The sequence below is a fragment of the Lepisosteus oculatus genome, chromosome 5 (genome assembly GCF_040954835.1).
Source record: "Lepisosteus oculatus isolate fLepOcu1 chromosome 5, fLepOcu1.hap2, whole genome shotgun sequence".
Taxonomy (NCBI): domain Eukaryota; kingdom Metazoa; phylum Chordata; class Actinopteri; order Semionotiformes; family Lepisosteidae; genus Lepisosteus; species Lepisosteus oculatus.
This window is the reverse complement of record NC_090700.1, coordinates 27156056-27173284: the sequence shown is the minus strand read 5'-3', so window position 1 is coordinate 27173284 and position 17229 is coordinate 27156056. Positions and strand designations below refer to the sequence as shown.

The 17229-nt window shown below is 36.5% G+C and overlaps 1 protein-coding gene across 6 annotated transcripts in view; it reads left to right on the top strand.

The window, feature by feature from the left end:
• The window catches only part of nav1a (neuron navigator 1a), a 257501-nt gene that overhangs the window by 180306 nt on the left and 59966 nt on the right, over positions 1 to 17229 (top strand). For 3 of the 6 annotated variants that reach the window (XM_015342163.2, XM_069190242.1, XM_015342169.2), the window contains 8 exons: positions 5059 to 5815; positions 8147 to 8557; positions 13012 to 13053; positions 13248 to 13405; positions 14106 to 14276; positions 14746 to 14798; positions 15475 to 15498; positions 16205 to 16282. In XM_015342163.2, the coding sequence (XP_015197649.2) occupies positions 5059 to 5815; positions 8147 to 8557; positions 13012 to 13053; positions 13248 to 13405; positions 14106 to 14276; positions 14746 to 14798; positions 15475 to 15498; positions 16205 to 16282 (1694 nt within the window). The remainder of the gene's footprint in view (positions 1 to 5058; positions 5816 to 8146; positions 8558 to 13011; positions 13054 to 13247; positions 13406 to 14105; positions 14277 to 14745; positions 14799 to 15474; positions 15499 to 16204; positions 16283 to 17229) is intronic. The other 3 variants (XM_015342167.2, XM_069190243.1, XM_069190244.1) reach the window with 2 other exon arrangements.

Below are 17229 nucleotides of genomic sequence, written 5' to 3'. Positions count from 1 at the left end.
CTGGGCAGAATAATTGCGTTCAGTTTTTGAATTGCGGTTGAAGCGGCTTTCCCATTTCTTTAGTTTTTGATAAGCAATGTGTGAGTGAAGTTAAAGGTGAGCTTTTGATCCTGTCACAGTTGGTAAATGATCTATGTTGGATTGGAACCTACAAACTCTAAACTTTAGGACCCATCTTGCACTCAGATTGGAAGCTTGTAGTAGCTCTCATAAGCTCCTTGAAAAACAAAAAACAAAATTGAAGTGCTTTTAACAATGTTCTTTCAAACATTTCCAACGTTACCAATGTTTCCTTCAAATCTTTATAGTTGTCTCGCCTGGTGTCTCTGATGTCATAGAATATTCTGAGTATTTTGTCAGCCTTTTCAAACACTGACTTTAAAATGCCATTTAAATGTCATATGCATTCAAATACTCTTCAAGAGCAGTGAGTGATAGAAAGTGGTGTTTAATGGGCTTTTACCTTATGGCTAAGAATCCCATGAATGCAACCTGGTTTCAGGTTTGATTCCAGTTTCAATCAATAATGCAATATATAAAAATTAAACCAGCATCAGATTTCGTGGGAGCAATTTTTTATCTTTTTTTTTAAAGATAATTGCACAAATAGTGAAGCAGTAGAAGGCTGCTTTAGATAACATTTTCTCTGAAACATACATTGTTATTGCATAAAATGCTTAATATTGAGTTAGAAGGGTATAATATTAATGTAAGATTCCTAGCTGATACTGAGGACTCCCATTGAATGTTTGAAACATGAAATTATCAAAAACATGATAATTTAGTAACGTTTGCTTTTAGTTCAGTAATGTCTGAATTTAAGGTAAAATTTAGGTGAAACCTTCTGGATTATTCAACTATAGAGTTCGGTATCCTTGGAAACAAGTCTTCAAAAGCACATTTCTAGAACCAAAAAGGGCACAGTTAGATTTTTAATATGCTGGAAAACAACAGGAAACCAAAATTTAAAAGACACTGCAATTGTGCCTTTGGCAAAGACTGTGCAGAAACCTCAACTGTGCTTAAATAGGAACAAATAACTTAATTCCACCCTGGAAACAGCAGTGGCAGCAGGAGTGGTACATCTAGTCTAAGTGGCAGGCCCAGTTCCAATAGGGATGGGTGCTGTGTCCCATTTTCCAGATACTTTGCTGCTAAAGCTTTGATTCTGATGAAAAAACCAGAAGGCTGGAAACTGCAGATGCCATGTGGAAAGGGAGACAACTAGAATATGGAACACATCAGCTTTCAACTCAGTAAAACCAGAGCAGCAATGTTGCAAAACCAAAACTCCCTAAGATAGCCTCTTTTTAAATATATATTTTATTAAATAGCTATAATGTTAATAATTCAGTATTACAATAGATAAATTCTTGTGCAGCACATGGTCAAAATTGATCAGGTGTGGTACTTGGCACAGTGGTTGGCATTGCTGCCTTGTAGTGCTGGAGCCCTGGGTTCAATTACAGACCTGGGCTGATATCTGTGTGGGATCTGTATCTTCTTCATCTCTTCACATGGGTTACCTGTGGGTGCTCTGGTTTCCTACAGTCCAAAGACATAGTGGTAGGTTAATTGACTTCTTTAAAAACTGACCCTGTTGTGAGTGTGTGTGTATGCGTTTGTGTCTGTCCTGAGATAGACTGGTACAGTAGGTATCGCCTTTATTTGTACAATCCTGTGGATCTGCAAGGTTATTTACAGCACAGAAAATCCCAAGGCTTTACAGATAAGAAATTTATTTTCTGTTCAGTAATATTTTACATAGATTAGAGTAGAAGATGAACAAGGAAGGGAAAAAAAATCTTACTTTAGCAATCAACCTTACACGATCTGTGGTACAGTACTTGCGCTAAAATATTGTAATATTGTAAAAGCCTTGAAAAAGATTATCCAGTTTTCATTTGAAGTATCTGTCTTCTATAATGCATCTTTAATATTTATAAATATTAATAATGCAGTTGTCATTTATTAAGTGATATCCAGTATTATTAAATATATTAGAAAATATATTTGGAAACTTTGTCAGCAGTTTTACTGGAAAAGTGATCATGGTCTTATGCATAGAAGGGAATCCCTGTCAAATTTGCCATGTGGATATTGAGTCACCCTTGAAGAAAACACATCTGGGGCTCCTGAAAAGTAAAGGCACTTGAACAGAGCACAAAATTGTATGTATTCCCATACAATACTGAAACACTATTCCTTTGATTTTCCACATATTGGATATCTTGGCTCTGTCATGTCCTTGTCTAGATTTTATACTGAGCACTAGATTTTCAATAATTTAAGGTGCTGTCCAGCAGAGTCAAATACTGTAAAACGTCCGTGTTCATCAGTAAAACAATATGATTTTTTTGTCATTACAGTACTACTACAGTGTGCCACTTTACATTAAGATGCCGATTCTTTTTTTGTGCATTTTTCATATAGTGCTCCAAACCAGGAACATCATACATCCACAAGAAATACATATGTACTAATAAGTTCCCAAAGAAACAGAACTATGCACACAGAAAATAAGTGTTCCCATTATCTTTGAGTATTATTTAAATTCAATTAAAAGAAAACTACTAAAACTAATCAAAGAAAGTCATTATTATGTTTAAAATCATTACCATGCATTCACTAACAATTGTGTAATATGTGCTTATGAATAAGAAAATGTTTTATTGAATCAATATAATTTATTAATATTCTACATAAATTACTGATGGACAAAGCATATTAGCTGAATTGGATTGGGAATGAAACTGAAATTTACAATGACAGTCAAAAGTAGTTGCCCCCCTTGGAATATCTTAAATGTAAATGTTACTATATGGTACCGTAATGTTTTTGCAATTGATTGACAGAAAACACTCTTTGATATCAAAGTGAAAACAAAATCCTCAGTTTACAGTTTACAGATCCTCTTAAACTCATTATAAATTTAAAATGGAAAATAACTGACTGCATCATTAATCAAATCCTTTATTTATATTTGATAGAGGCACGTTTGGCAGAAATTACAGCCAAATTACATATGCCTTCTTGAATATGTTTGTACCAGATTTGCACATTTGGACACTGCATATTTCCCTTGTTTACAAAATTGCTCAAACTGCCTCAGGTTGGATGGGAAAAGTTGGTGAACAGTAATTTTCAACTCCAGCCACAGGATTGGGTTGAGGTTGACTTTGACTGGGCCACTACAGGACATTGGCTTCTTTTTTTTTTAAAAAGAATTCCAGCATGGCTTTGGCTGTATGTTTTGGGTCCTGCTGGAAGATGAATCATCTCCCAAGTTCCATGTCTCTTGCAGACTGCAGCAGGTTTTCCTCCAGGATTACTCTGTACTTTGCTGCATCCTTTATTTCCTTCTATCTTCACACTATTTAAAGCATTTATGCTCATCATTATTTGTCTGACACTTGTTATGGATTTTCTACTCTTTATATTGCTTTTTGTTTTCCTTTATCCCTTTTTTTAAATAAAAAATTTCAAGGAAGTCTTTACAGGACATGGTAAAGCAACTGAAAAGACACAGAGGATGTGAGAGGATCACACTAATCTGCTCAAACCTAACAGCTTCTTCATGTCATGACCTGTTTTAAATGACACCATTGTTTTATTGAGTCGTTCACTGAAGTTAAAATAAGTTTTGACAGCAAAAGAGAATCATTGAATGCCATTTCTGACCATTTTTGCTCAAGTTTTTGGCTGAAGGACAGGAATTCATCTTTTATTTTGTAAAAAGCCCTGACATTCCAAGATATCAGACTGCTGTGCTCCTCAGCTTCCATTTTGTGCTTGTTGTTGTGTCACACTGGTATAACCTCTGTAAAGGATCCTTATTATAATGGTCTGGTCTTCTGCTTTTTGTTTATTTTCACCCTGTCCTTAGCACTGGACCTGTTCACCAGCCGAATCTCTGCTACAGTGGTCTTTGTAACAAGATGTTTTTTCTGGCATGCAGCCTGGTATAATCCTTGGCACAGTGATAGACATGACAATGTCTGTAGTAAAATGTGGCAATGTGTCTTTTTGTTTCCTTCTCATGTGTAGAATGGATTTTATTAGTGTGATTTTTATAGGCGAGGTTGACATTAACAGTAACAGGTGCCAGCAGTAGTGTAATCATTTAAATATTCTGACAGTTTAGCAAATGCTTCATGCTGTGTACCAGTGAAAGGAAATTATGTTAGCTGGATGAAGCAAAATGGGCTCAAACTCATTAAGAGTTTAAATTTTTTTATCATAAATCTTAACTAAACACTGCAATGTTCTAATGAAGCCCAGTAATGAAAGGCAAGAAGTTCGTACACTGACAGTTTTCTTTGGGATTAACTGAAATTAGACTTTTTCCCACATACTGTAAGTGTACTCTCTTGGCTTTTAGAAATATTTATAAATCAGATGACTTCCTGGCTGCAGTTGGTCTACTTTGATTTAGTGTCACATAAAGTAACATTTATTATAACATAATTCTATAGTGAGTTTACAGTAAGCAAGTAAATCTTATAATTCTGCCCTGTCTGGTCAAACACACCCCAAGCTATTTAGCAATGGTTACTTGCTAATACCTTTATTAAAAGTCTGTCTCATTTAGTTAAATATTAGTTATTATAGATGTTTGACATCTCAAGTTCAGTCTCTTCTGATCATGTCCTTTCTTTTTATCTGTATAGGTAAGATTTGTTTTGCCATTCTCGTGAAGTAAATCAATTATGAAAAATGATCAGGGGTTCCGCTTACAGTCATCACTATTTTTTCAACTTTCTGACCAAACAAATATCAGGCCTATGAATCTGTAAACGTAAAGACATGCCAGTCAGGTAATGAATATAGGGGTTTATGATAGAAAAAGATCCCACTATAATAACCTTCCATCATTTTTGAATTTGAAGAGTAGTATCTTTAAGGATACTTTTTTTAGGTGTGTTACATTCTGATTTTTTCCATTTATTTTAAGAAAAAAGTATACATAAGTGTTGCAGAAAATGCTTAATGGATATAGTCTGCATTTGCTTTAGGTTATGACTTAACTATGTTTTGTTTTGTGTTTCATTTTTGTAGCACCTAAGAGTGACCAGAAGGCAGTGGACAAGGCCAAGATGGCGGTGAAAGCTTCTGGCTTGCAAAGATCTTGCTCAGATGCAGGGAAAGATCGTGGTGAATCCCGAAAACCACCTTCAGGACTTGCCCGTCCCTCTGCAGGGACCTCATTTGGCTACAAAAAACCTCCTCTGGCCACAGGCACAGCTACTGTGATGACGGCTGGTGGAACTACCATCTCCAGTGGCTCAGCTACTGTTGGGAAGACGCCCAAGACCTCTGGTATCCCAGTGAAGCCAATGAGTGGTGGTGGTGGTGGAGGAGGAGGGAGTGGGGGACGCAAGACTAGCCTCGATGTGTCAAACTGCACTGAAGGGTTTCTGTCTCCTAATGCCCGCACTAACATCCAGTATCGCAGCTTGCCTCGGCCTGCCAAGTCCAGTGCCATGAGCCTTACTGGCAGAGCTAGTTCACGCCCTGTCAGTAGCAGCATTGACGCCAGTTTGTTGAGCTTAAAGCCAAGTGGGGGCTCCTCTAGGCTGAAGGAGCCAGGCATCACCAAATCAAGTGGACGTGCCAGCATGGGGCCCGTCAACCAAACAGACAGGGAGAAAGAGAAGGCGAAGGCTAAGGCAGTGGCTTCAGACTCAGAATGTGGACCCATGAAATCGGGCCCCCCTGCCCCTCAGACTCCCCAGGAGCCCAGCTCCAAGCTTCAGGGCCTCCGTCAATCCAGTGGAAGCAAGTTCTCTGAGCTTTCTTCTCCTACCACACACAGGTACCATGAACGGCAGCCTGTTGTTCGTTTTCTGTGTTGAATCATTAAATGGGTCAGAGCTGATTTATAGCTTTTAAAAGTAGATTTATTACATAATGGTTCCTACATTTGTCCTTAAAACAGTTATTTACAAAATGCATGGATTAATGTATACTGAACATTCATAGTGCAAAATGTACTATATAATATTTCCCATAATTAAATACAAGAATGTTAGATGAAATTGGTCTCTTCAGATGATTAAGTATATGTGGCTAATTCATGTCTTAAGGTTAAATTGTGCCTCTGATCCTTAAAGAATTATACATTTATTTTAAATCTAGGTTTTAGTTCTGTTTAAGGGTTCCTGTTAAGTATATCTTAAGATAAGGAAAACTGGTTTATATTGTCAGGTTTATAGGATGCTATTCACATTAAAATAGCTGTCATTTCACTGGAATACTATTGCATATCTGGATGAGACCGGGAAATTGTTGTATCGTTATTTTATCATCACCCTGCTGAACTATTTCCACTCTTTCCATTCATGGATGAATTTTCCATTGATCTGCAAACTACTTCTGCAGTATGAAAGCCATTCCAGTAGTATTCATGGAAAGACATAAAAGAACCACCATTTTGATGATTCAGTGCTTTGATTACTTTTGTATCACTTTCAAGATGTATGAAATTGTGAGTAGACCTTTGGCTGGAATACCAAATCAAATGATGCTAGATTTGATTCAGAAGTTTGTGAGGACATGCACATAGTAAAACAAAGCCTACCAAATATATAGCCCTCAAGAGCATTGTGTTATTGCCTTTTCAGAGTTCCCCTGCTTCACAGGGGAATGCATACATTTTATGTCTGACTGGTTGTTTTATATCTGTCCCTCCTGGGAATACAATAAAAATGAAACAGTACTATATGTACGTTATTCAGCTGGTATTTCTTCTTCCACATGGTAAGGTAGCCTTTATCACAAAGGTCTGCATGTAGTCTTTTGCTTAAATGTATCACTGTTCAAGAATTTCCAAATTCTAGTTAGAATTTCCATATTCTGAGAATAAGGGAAGGGGCAGTTTATATAGGAGATTTGAAGTCCAGGCCATTGGTCTATCAGTATTCTGCAGTGTGTTGGTAGGATTGAACCTCCATAATGATGTAGTGAAAGGTTTCCTCTGAGACTTGAGACGTGTGCTGACTTGGCACTGCAGAGCAGGATGTGTGGTATTAACCCTCTAGCCCTAACTCGGGAGCTCTTGCTGTAAGTGAATAAATTGCTGTATGCAAGTGCTTGGCCTGGATTTTCAATATTGCTGTGCTGTCTCCTAAATAACACTACTGCACTGCTTTATTCTAGTAGCAGTGAGCTCTCGAGCAAGAGGTATGATTTCATCTTTTGAAAATGAAGTTCTGAACAAAATAGGTCCTCAGCTATGGAACTTTAGGAAATCTGGGTTGAATTTAATAATTTCTCCAGCATTCACAATTACTTTATGAGATTGACTTAACTAGCATTCTGTTAGCCAAATAATAATTGCTCTTAATTCTTGTTAATCTAATGTCTAATATCTTAACAGTGCTAAAATACATAGCATACTATAGTATAATACATAATACATAGCACAGTATAATATACTTTGGTGTGAACAGAAGATTATCATCATTGTTATTGTGACTAACACCATATCATTTAATGATAAAAACAACACAGGCTCAAAATGATTAAAATACTAGGTTTTCAAGGTATAGCCTAGTATGAATTATAATTCATATCTAAAGGATGGGTCAATGTACAAGTTACTGATGTAGTAAGATCCTGTAGGTGTTGTGGTTAAAGATGTAATGATTTAAGGAGTCACACAAAACCTGCTGATAGAGCTGAGGAATCTTGTTTTTTTTCTCTCAAAATCTAGTCTCAATGTTTTTGTTTGTAACTAATGTACTAATGTCTTATTCATTGAACCTTCTGTTCTGCTTTTAAAGGCCAGTGAATATAGCATTTCATTTCTGATTGAACTGCTTTCAGTTTTTTTTTTTAGTTTTGTGTGAACATTTCTTGATCTTTTTGCTACTTTAGTATTTAAGCACATGTTGTTGTTTTTTTCAAAATAATCAGTACTGTTTCTCTTATGTATATTATGGCCAGTATCAAAAAGTGGGTTCATCAGCAGAATTCTAATAGTTGTTTTTTATAAAGATATGGGGTAACACTTCTAAACTTCTAAACACTAAACATGTAATTGAGGCAGAAAGCAAATCCAAAAAATGAAGGAGAAAAACTATCTGTATTATTAATTATTTATATCCTGTCATTAATTGTAATTATGGATGTGTATTATTCACAGGGTGCTGAGCTCCAAGTCTCTTGGTAAGCCACCCTGCCTGGCTCATTTGGATAAGGTGAACTCCAACAGTCTGGATTCAGGGATGAGTGCCCAGGACCACCCTCCAACTGTGACCACTTTCTCCAAGATGCAGGAGAAACAGGGATCCGGGAGTCCCTGTCTTACTCCCAGCCCTGCTCCAGTCCTCAACATCAACTCTACTAGCTGTTTCTCTGACCAGGCCTTGAGCCTGAGTTCCTCGCCCCTGCTCTACCCCAAACTCTCAGGCCTACATCGTAGCATGGAGTCCTTGCCCCTGCACATGAGTGTTCCCTCTGGCACGAGCTTCAGTGAAACAGATTCCCGAGACAAGGAAGAGGACCGCAGTGCCACGGGCTGGAGTGGGAGCACAAGGGCCTCTCTCACAGAAAGGTGAGGCCCAATTCATATTTTTAATGTTTTTTTTTATTTTCTGCCATAAATAAATATTTTTTTTTGATTAACTTCTCCTAACTGCAGATGTACTAACCTGCCAAAAAAAAAAACCCAGTCAAATTAATAGACTGTTATTAGCAGGTATTGTGTGGCTGGTCGTGAAAACAGACTTGTATCACCTTCCCTGGTCAGAATTCTGATGTAAATGTGTGGAAGGTGCAGTGCAGTCCCATATACCATCCATCCATTTCCTAATGACTTCATCCAATTCAGGGTCATGAGGGAGCCAGAGCCTATTCCCCTAGACAGTGGGCACAAAGTGTGGATACACACTGGAAGTTCCATCCTGTTCCAAAGCCTGATTAAGCAGCCCTACATGGAAACATCTGTCTGTTTGGGTTTAGTATTTGAAAAACCTGATGTCCCATGAGGCTTGGGTGGGACTGCTCTACTTTAGATGAAGCCTGTGACCGAGAGGATTGCTGCTTCTTTTAGCATAATTTATCTGATGTAGGCCCTGGTGGAGTTTCCATTACGGGGCTTCAAATGAAAGGCCTATCTGAAGCAATGCCCTCTCTCTAGGGCTTGCTGCAGTCAGAACTCAAAGTGATCTTTTTCTACCAACTCCCAGTGAGAAATGACTCTGCTCTTTCCAAACTGACAAGCCATTGTTCACAAACTGTGATAAATTAGTTTTTATTTTTTTTTTCACTATTCCTTATGAAGTTTATCCATTTATTCTGAACAGACTCAGTAATTTATCATATGAACCACACCCATCCCTCAGTGATATAAACATAATACCATGGAGTTTTCTTGGACAGTTTCCCAGAAGTTAGGATGTAAGTTTGAGGGGGCAGAGAGAATTTGGTCTGATGTTAAAAGTGCTTATGGTGCCATCTAGAGGCTGGAGTAGAGGAAAACGTCATGTGATTTTACAATGTCTTGTTGGATAGTACTCTTAATACAAGTAGCTCACACCTTTGCCCCAGACTGAGTGCTTCATTCAATCATTTATCTAATATATAGTTGTATAAAGCATGCATGTAATTGGCTATTATTCACATATATCTGTTTCAAATACACCTCACCTTCAAATCATTGCAAAACGTAGGTAATGAAAATGGCATTTCATTGCTCAATCCAAAGCCTTTAGTCCTTTTTTGACTGAATCAGCTAAAATGCAAACACACTGGAAAAGAAGAACAACATAATGGTTGCAGCCATTATATTATTGATCCAAGAATCGCATCCATCTGTTCCTTGACAGCTGTGTTACATGTTTCCACAACACAGTATGTAAAGAACAGCCTGCTTTTCTCAGTTTTTAATGTACTCTACTTCTACTTAGTTTCCATTTGTGTCTTACAGTATGTTTTTCACTGTGTTGGCTTTGTCAGTACACAAATCAGGCCCTTCATAGTCTTCTCTGGTCATGAATAAAAGATTTGTTTTTTAGACACTCCCAAACTAATATTGTTACGGTAGATGTATTTTTAAGGTCATAACAATATGATATCCTACTCTTCTTTTCTTGTAATGTGGTGAACAAAATTGTACACTTTTACTGTATGTACACCAACCTATATTGTCTAGAAAATGTCACCCCAAAAACATAGGTTATTTCTTCAAGCACAAAGTTTCCTGTCAGATTTTGTATTTTATTTTTTTGCTACATGTGTATAACACTTTTCATTTCTGTCAGATATTGCCCATTGTTGAATTGTATTGACTTTTCCATTTCCTTTGCACCTTCTACAGTGTTAGCTAATCCAATTACTATAATTTGGTGTCACTGCAAACTTGTCTAGTTGACTGTATCACAACTTAAATATTTAATAGAAATTAAAAGACCAGTGGTCCCAATTTATTTCTTCTCATACAACTAGTGAAGTATCACCTTAATTAACCCCTATCTGTAATTTGTTCTATTAATCAGTTCTCCATCTCAATACATGCATTTACTTGAATGCCTAATGCAATCTACTAATTTTTAGAAAATAAGAATGAGTAGATTACTATAATCAATGCCTTGAATTGGACTGTTGATTTGTTTGCTGTTATTTGTTAAATATCATACTGTGTGTTCATATTTCAGAAGAAAAATAGATTATCATTGCATTGTAGTTTTATGTATATTATTACAGTATATGTATAACAACAGGTAAAGGTTTATTCATTGTGAAAGAAAAAGAAAAGAGATGCAATGTTTCTTCTTCAGGTGTGCGAGTCCACATACTTCCACACAGACTACACAAACTTCAACAAGAAGGCTCCACAATCAAAACCATTCATACAGTGTGGAAACATGTGAATGGTATGCAGAGGAGGCATTATTTCCTGCCCTGGACTGGTGTCTTATGGAGTAATGTCATTGTCTATAGAGGCAAGACATTTCCACAAGACAAGAAAAGAACCAGAACTGTCAGAGTGGCAGAAATGACTCTTGGAGGGGAAAACAGTTTGTTCTTGACAATTGATCGTGAGAGGTGGCATCTTTGTAACAGTTCTATGTAATCCTGTCCTGTCTGTGAAGCATAGTGGGTGAGACTCTGCTACAGCAAAAGCTAGAGAGATGAATCATAGCGTGTGGAGTTTGGTATAGCATCAACAGTTCTGAAGAATGGAGATGGCCTTCATTTTTATCCTAAATCCCTTCTTTGCCTTTGCATTCAAGCCAGGCTGATCCATAAACAGCTTTCCCATCATTACTGTAGTCAAAGTCATTTCAAGGGTATCTTAGTAAAGGTGTATATGGAGAGTGTATTGCTTTTCTTACATTAAGAATAATCTTCTGATTGGATTACTTAGCCACCATGTGTGTTTTTATTATTATTTTCTGATCATGTTTTACATTTTATTAATCGGCAGACAATATTTCATATGAAGGTTCTGGATTGGTTTGATTTGGACAAGCATGTGCACAGCACACCAAGGCAAAAAATAAGAACAGTGGTCATAATTTTTTCATAGAAAAAACAACACAATTGTAATAGGACCTGAAAGATTTGGAGTTTTAAATGTGATGTTTTTATATTACACAGGAAAAAGTATATATTATATATATATATTATATATTTATGCTCTCCCCACGTTTGCATGGTTTTCCTCCTGGTGCTCCAGCTTTCTCCCACAGACCAATGGCGTCCTCTCCAGGGTATATCATGCCTTTCACCCATTGTTATCTGGGATAGGCTATGGTTCTGGCTCCCCCACAAACCTGTACTGGGAATCAGTGTAAAATGTAGATGTAGATTTAACCTAGATTTTTGTTCTAAAGCTAGATTTATAGTGATCTTCTTGTTTAAATACCATTGTGTACCAACTGGACAACCTAATGCAGATTTACTAGAAAAAAAGCATATATACTCAGTTTTGGACTCATGCTGTTTATGGGCTGTGAGGGCTGTAAAAACACTGAGAACAATCACATGGTATGGAGGTGGTACACATTCACATGGAACAGATTCATGACAGTTTGTGAAACTCTTGAAAGGTACCTCTGGAGTCATTTTGTTAGGTGTTATGTCCCAGTGTGGTCCGTTTGTTTTAACGTTATGTTCCACACTTCCTGACTTTGGTTGTTGGTTTCCCATTGGTTCATTAATTCATCCATCTTTGCCGTTGTGACATCATCTTCAAACAACTCTTGACCAATCAGAACTCAGCTCATTCAGTATTTAACTTGGAGGTTTTCAGAATGAAGGTGCCTTTCTCTTGACTTGGTTCTGCTCTGCTCAGCTTCTTTTTGCTTTCGTTTAGCTATAGCTTTGTTTCTTTCGTTCGTTTTGCTTCGTTTTGTGTATAGGGTTAGTTAAGGTTGTCGAGTACATAATAATGTGTATTAGTAACACTAGTTTAGAACGGGTGAGTGCCTTTTGTCTTGTATGTGCTTTTTGGGTCGTTAGTGAAGGTTAGCCAGGGTGTTAGAGGATGTCAAAGACCGAGTGTTTCGGGTTTTGTTTTTATAGTTAGGTCAGCTTCCCCTCGCTTTATTAGCCAGCTCCATTTTGCTTGTTTTCTTTTCTTTGGCACTTCTCTAGTTCCCATTCCCTGTGTGTTATTATATCCTTTATAGGTACCGGTCAATTATTCACTTTAAAATAAATTCCTTTTGCACCAAAACTTGTCAGGCTTCCTAGGTCCCTTACCAGAAGCCCCTCTGCATCAAAAACCATTCTAAATATTACACCCCTTTACCCCTAGACACCTGGGGTCGTAACATAATATAAGGTTTTATATTGCTTAAAAGCATGGGAAGCACTGAGTATACTGTATATAATTTAAAAAATAGAACCATTCGTTAGCACAAAGAACTCTCTTTTTCTCTGTCTTTATTTTTAAAAATAAATTTAGCCGATTTTAAATGCTTATGGCTAAAATGAATGTTATTCTGCTTAATTTGTCTTTGCTGATCTAATCATGCTTTTATGTGGTTGTTTCTATTTTAGCTCTCAACGGGATAGGAACACTCTGCCCAAGAAGGGCTTAAGGTAATTTTTTTTCTTAATCAAAAGATTTGGGTTTCCAGTGTGTCAGCACTCTGCTTTCAAAGTGACTTTCTAAAGAGAGTTGTTTCATAGTGTTTGATCTTCCACTTATGAATGTTGATATTTTTACCTGTGGACAAGATAGCAATGAGTTTGATGGTTGTCAGTAGTGTCACCTTCTTCCCACTGTGCCTCAGTAGCCGGTACAACTCGTGCCAACCCGAGGAAGATAGCAAAGAGCGTCGGCACTCACACACCATTGTGAGTCTGACCGAGTCCGAGTGCGCTCTGCAGCTGCCATCACCATCCTCTGTATCCCTGTCCTCTACTGGCAAAGCTCCCTTCACCAACGTTGGTGAGTGCCTGGCAATATCTGTGGTAGGGCCCCATTTGTTTCGTGTTTATGTTGAAGCTGATGGTAACTAGTTTAATATCATGCCAGTTTTACTACAGTGCAGAAGCATGACCAATAAGTCTCTATTTGTTTTTCTTTTAATGGAGTTGGTTAAATACTATTATAATAATGTTAAAATAGTATAGTTTTATAATATATCATTAATAATATATTTAACAGTAGATTATTTTTGGACAGTAACTCTTCACTTGAGCATAAATATTACAAAAGTAGATTAAACTGTATCACCAAAACTGAGAATTAAGTTAATTATATACTTATAAATATAAGCACTGCTTTTGAAGTCAAGACATAATATTGTTTTAGTTTTTTTGTCATAAACAATTTGTATTGATATTTACTAATATCCAAAACATTGGAACAAAATGAAATGTATTTTTACTTTTAATATAGTTTCATCATTTACTGTAAGATGTTTCGGATGTGATGACAACATAAGAAAAGGTGCAAATGTGAGAAGAGGCCATTTGGTCAGTCTGTCCATTATCTTAACAATTCAAGGATCCCACAGACTTCCAGGGGTGCATTAGGAAACTGCTAAATGAAAGTTCACAGTAAGATGCAAGTCATTAGATTCATGATTAGAGCACCTTGGTCATGATTCTGTAGCAATACTGATGTATCTGTCCTGTGTTGGCAGTGAGCCCCAGTCCTACAAGTGCACCTCGAATGACCCGGTCCAACAGCATCCCAACGCATGACGCTGCCTTCGAGCTGTATGGAGGCTCACAGATGGGCAGCACCCTCTCCCTGGCAGACAGACCCAAGGGCATGATCCGCTCTGGCTCCTTCCGGGACCCTGTGGATGACGGTGAGAGGAACTCATTGCAGTTCTGTTTCGCTTGTCTCCTGCACATCCATAATCTGTTTTTGTCCTTTTTGACCAGATCATTTTACATGCTAAAGATCATTTGACATGCTTATTAATGATTCTTAACACTTTGTAAAATACAGCTTGTTTGCTGTCAAATATGTAATATGTACAGAACAAGAATTATTTTTCAATTTATAAACTGAATATCATCAGATCATCATTGCAGAATCTACCATTCATTCCTATGTTGTTTTGATACACTTTCAAATGGCACTTGAATTATCTTAGTGTTGACTACCAATCACGTACAAGCAAAGTTATGACACTGATCTGAAATCTCTCATTACATGGAATTCAAACCTAAAAGATGGTCCTTTTCAAATTTGTAAATATGCAGAAAAGTGCTGACTTGAATACCCTGTATTGTATGCTGTTTTATTAACTCAAAGCTATCTTCTCTCCTAAGTGCATGGTTCAGTTCTGTCTCTGGCATCCAGCGCTTCATCAAACTATTCTTCGGTGAGTTATGCAGAGTTTCACTAGGAACATTTTCACATGTCATCATAAATGTGGGCAGTGTTATTGCTATAACTGCAAAGACTCAATAATGCTGTGCTGTGCAATTTGCATAGATGGAGATGTTGATCATGGATATGTAGTGTCCTTGAATTAATTAATACATTTACTGCAGTAATCTCCGAGTTACATTGGTAAACAGTATTCACTTTGATCTTGCACTAAATACCTGTAAATATCTGTGTGAGTGTTTTATTTTTTTTAGCTCAATTGTTTTGATAGCTCGGAAAAGTCATATCATAATATTTAAAGGGGGATTTTTGAACAAACTAATCCAATTAATATCTGAAATTTGGATTAGGACTAATTTAAACCAAATAATTGCTTTTTTGTGGCTGGTGTATCTACAGCTAAGACAGCTATTTTAAGTCTTTTTTATATCTTCATTTTTCTGCATGATTCAGTTTTTTCCCCTGTAAACAAGATAGTTTGCACTGTCTTTACTGTCTGTGATGTCACAAATTATACTAGAGCTATACTTGATTTTGTCCTTTAGTTCTAGGACAACTGTTGGTTTTGGCACTATTGGTTCTTTAATCTCATTACTGTTCTCTGGAGACTGTCACGTCTTACTCTAGATCCTTATCCTTCCTTTCCTTTCTCAATCCTGCTTTTTCAGGCTGAAGAAAGGATGCAGGGGGAGGTATGTTTTCTCTTTCTGTCCATTCTGTCTGTCTTCTACTGTCTTTTTCACTCATTACTCATTCTCTAGAAATTCCTTGACATTTAATGTGAACCCTCCACTTGAAATGGAAAATAAGTTCTTAACACAAAGGTTTTCTAAAGGTTCCGATTTATATAAATGCAAAACCTTTAGAGGAGCTTTCCTGTGCTTTGTACAGTGCTTGTTCTTAGTAAGTTATTCATTTATTTTAACATGCTTGAACCCATACATTAAGGGTATTCTTCCTCTTGTTTTATGTGTTTTTAATAATTCCTCACCATCTCATTTTTACTACTCTACAGCTAGTACTTAACCAGTGTTTATGCATTACATCTTCATGATGTTTATGTATCATTTTGTCAAAACATTTTATGACACATTTTTGAATCATAGTTCATGAATTTAGATATTTTAGTTTGAGCGTTCCTTTTTCACCAATAACTTCATAAATGATACCTGAACACACCTTACCTTTCATGAGTTTGATTGAGTAGCTACAAAGTGCATAAGGCCTGTCAGATCTGAACAGAAGGTAGTTTCTGCCTTCACTTTTCAAATGGAATTCCCTCTTCTCAGTTTTTATACGCTATGTAACAACAAAAGTTTACTTTTTTGCAGTGGATCACACCATTTTGTAAATACAAAATATTTTTTAATTATCGTAATTATTTATTCTTTTCTGAAGCAAATCCGTAAGCTGCGAAGGGAGCTGGAGTCCTCTCAAGAGAAAGTGGCCAATTTGACTACTCAGTTATCAGCCAATGTGAGTATATCCACTGTGATCAATGTCTCATGATACAGTAGGAATATCTTTATCCAGGTCTTTTTTCTCTTTTTTTTTCTTTTTTCATGTCCTCCCCATTTGAGGCTTTAAAACTGCTATTGGCTGTGTTTGTAAATGCATTTTTGAATAAGCTAAAATACTGAAATTGCTACTAAACATATAAGACATTGCTGCTTTTTTCTTAAAATGCATGGGATCATTTTAAGTTAAAGATAATCAACTCAAATAATTGTCTTAATTTAGTAAAATTCCACTCTATAATATAAATCTATTGACTTTTGGGAACAGTTTACATGATTCACTGTGATGAATGAAAGCTTTTTTAAGTTTGGCTAAAATCAAATGTCCACACCTTACAGTTAATGGGTTCATTTTCTGTCAAGTATAATCTTCAGAATGATTAAAGTCACTACCCAGTCCATTATTGCAAAAATGTTTAGTTGCATAGAGAGGCAAACAAATATAACTGAGGTGAAAAAATCCTGAACTATGTACTGTACACTTTCTATGAAAGAAAAACATCTCGCTCCTAGTCATGAATAAAAAAACAAAAGTGCTTTTGATTGGGTGCACCAAAAAGTGATACGTTACAAGTATAACTTTGATTTTTGGCACTGAAACATTTTTTTATGTAGTATTGCTGTCATATGCTCTTGCCAGCTCTCTTAGCTTTATATAGTAAAAACGTAGAGATACTGTATAGTTAGAAGTATACAGTCCTCCCACCTTGTTTCAATTTGTCACTGTCATTATTTTAAATATTTTCAATTAAGCCTTTAATTTTAATTTTTTAAAGTTGCTATCTTTCCTTATTTTTACAAAGAAAACATCATACAGTAGCTGTTTTTTATATATGTATATACTGTAATATTACAAATCCAAAAATCATACCCTTGGGGAGGCAGGGATGACATTTTGGGGAAAAA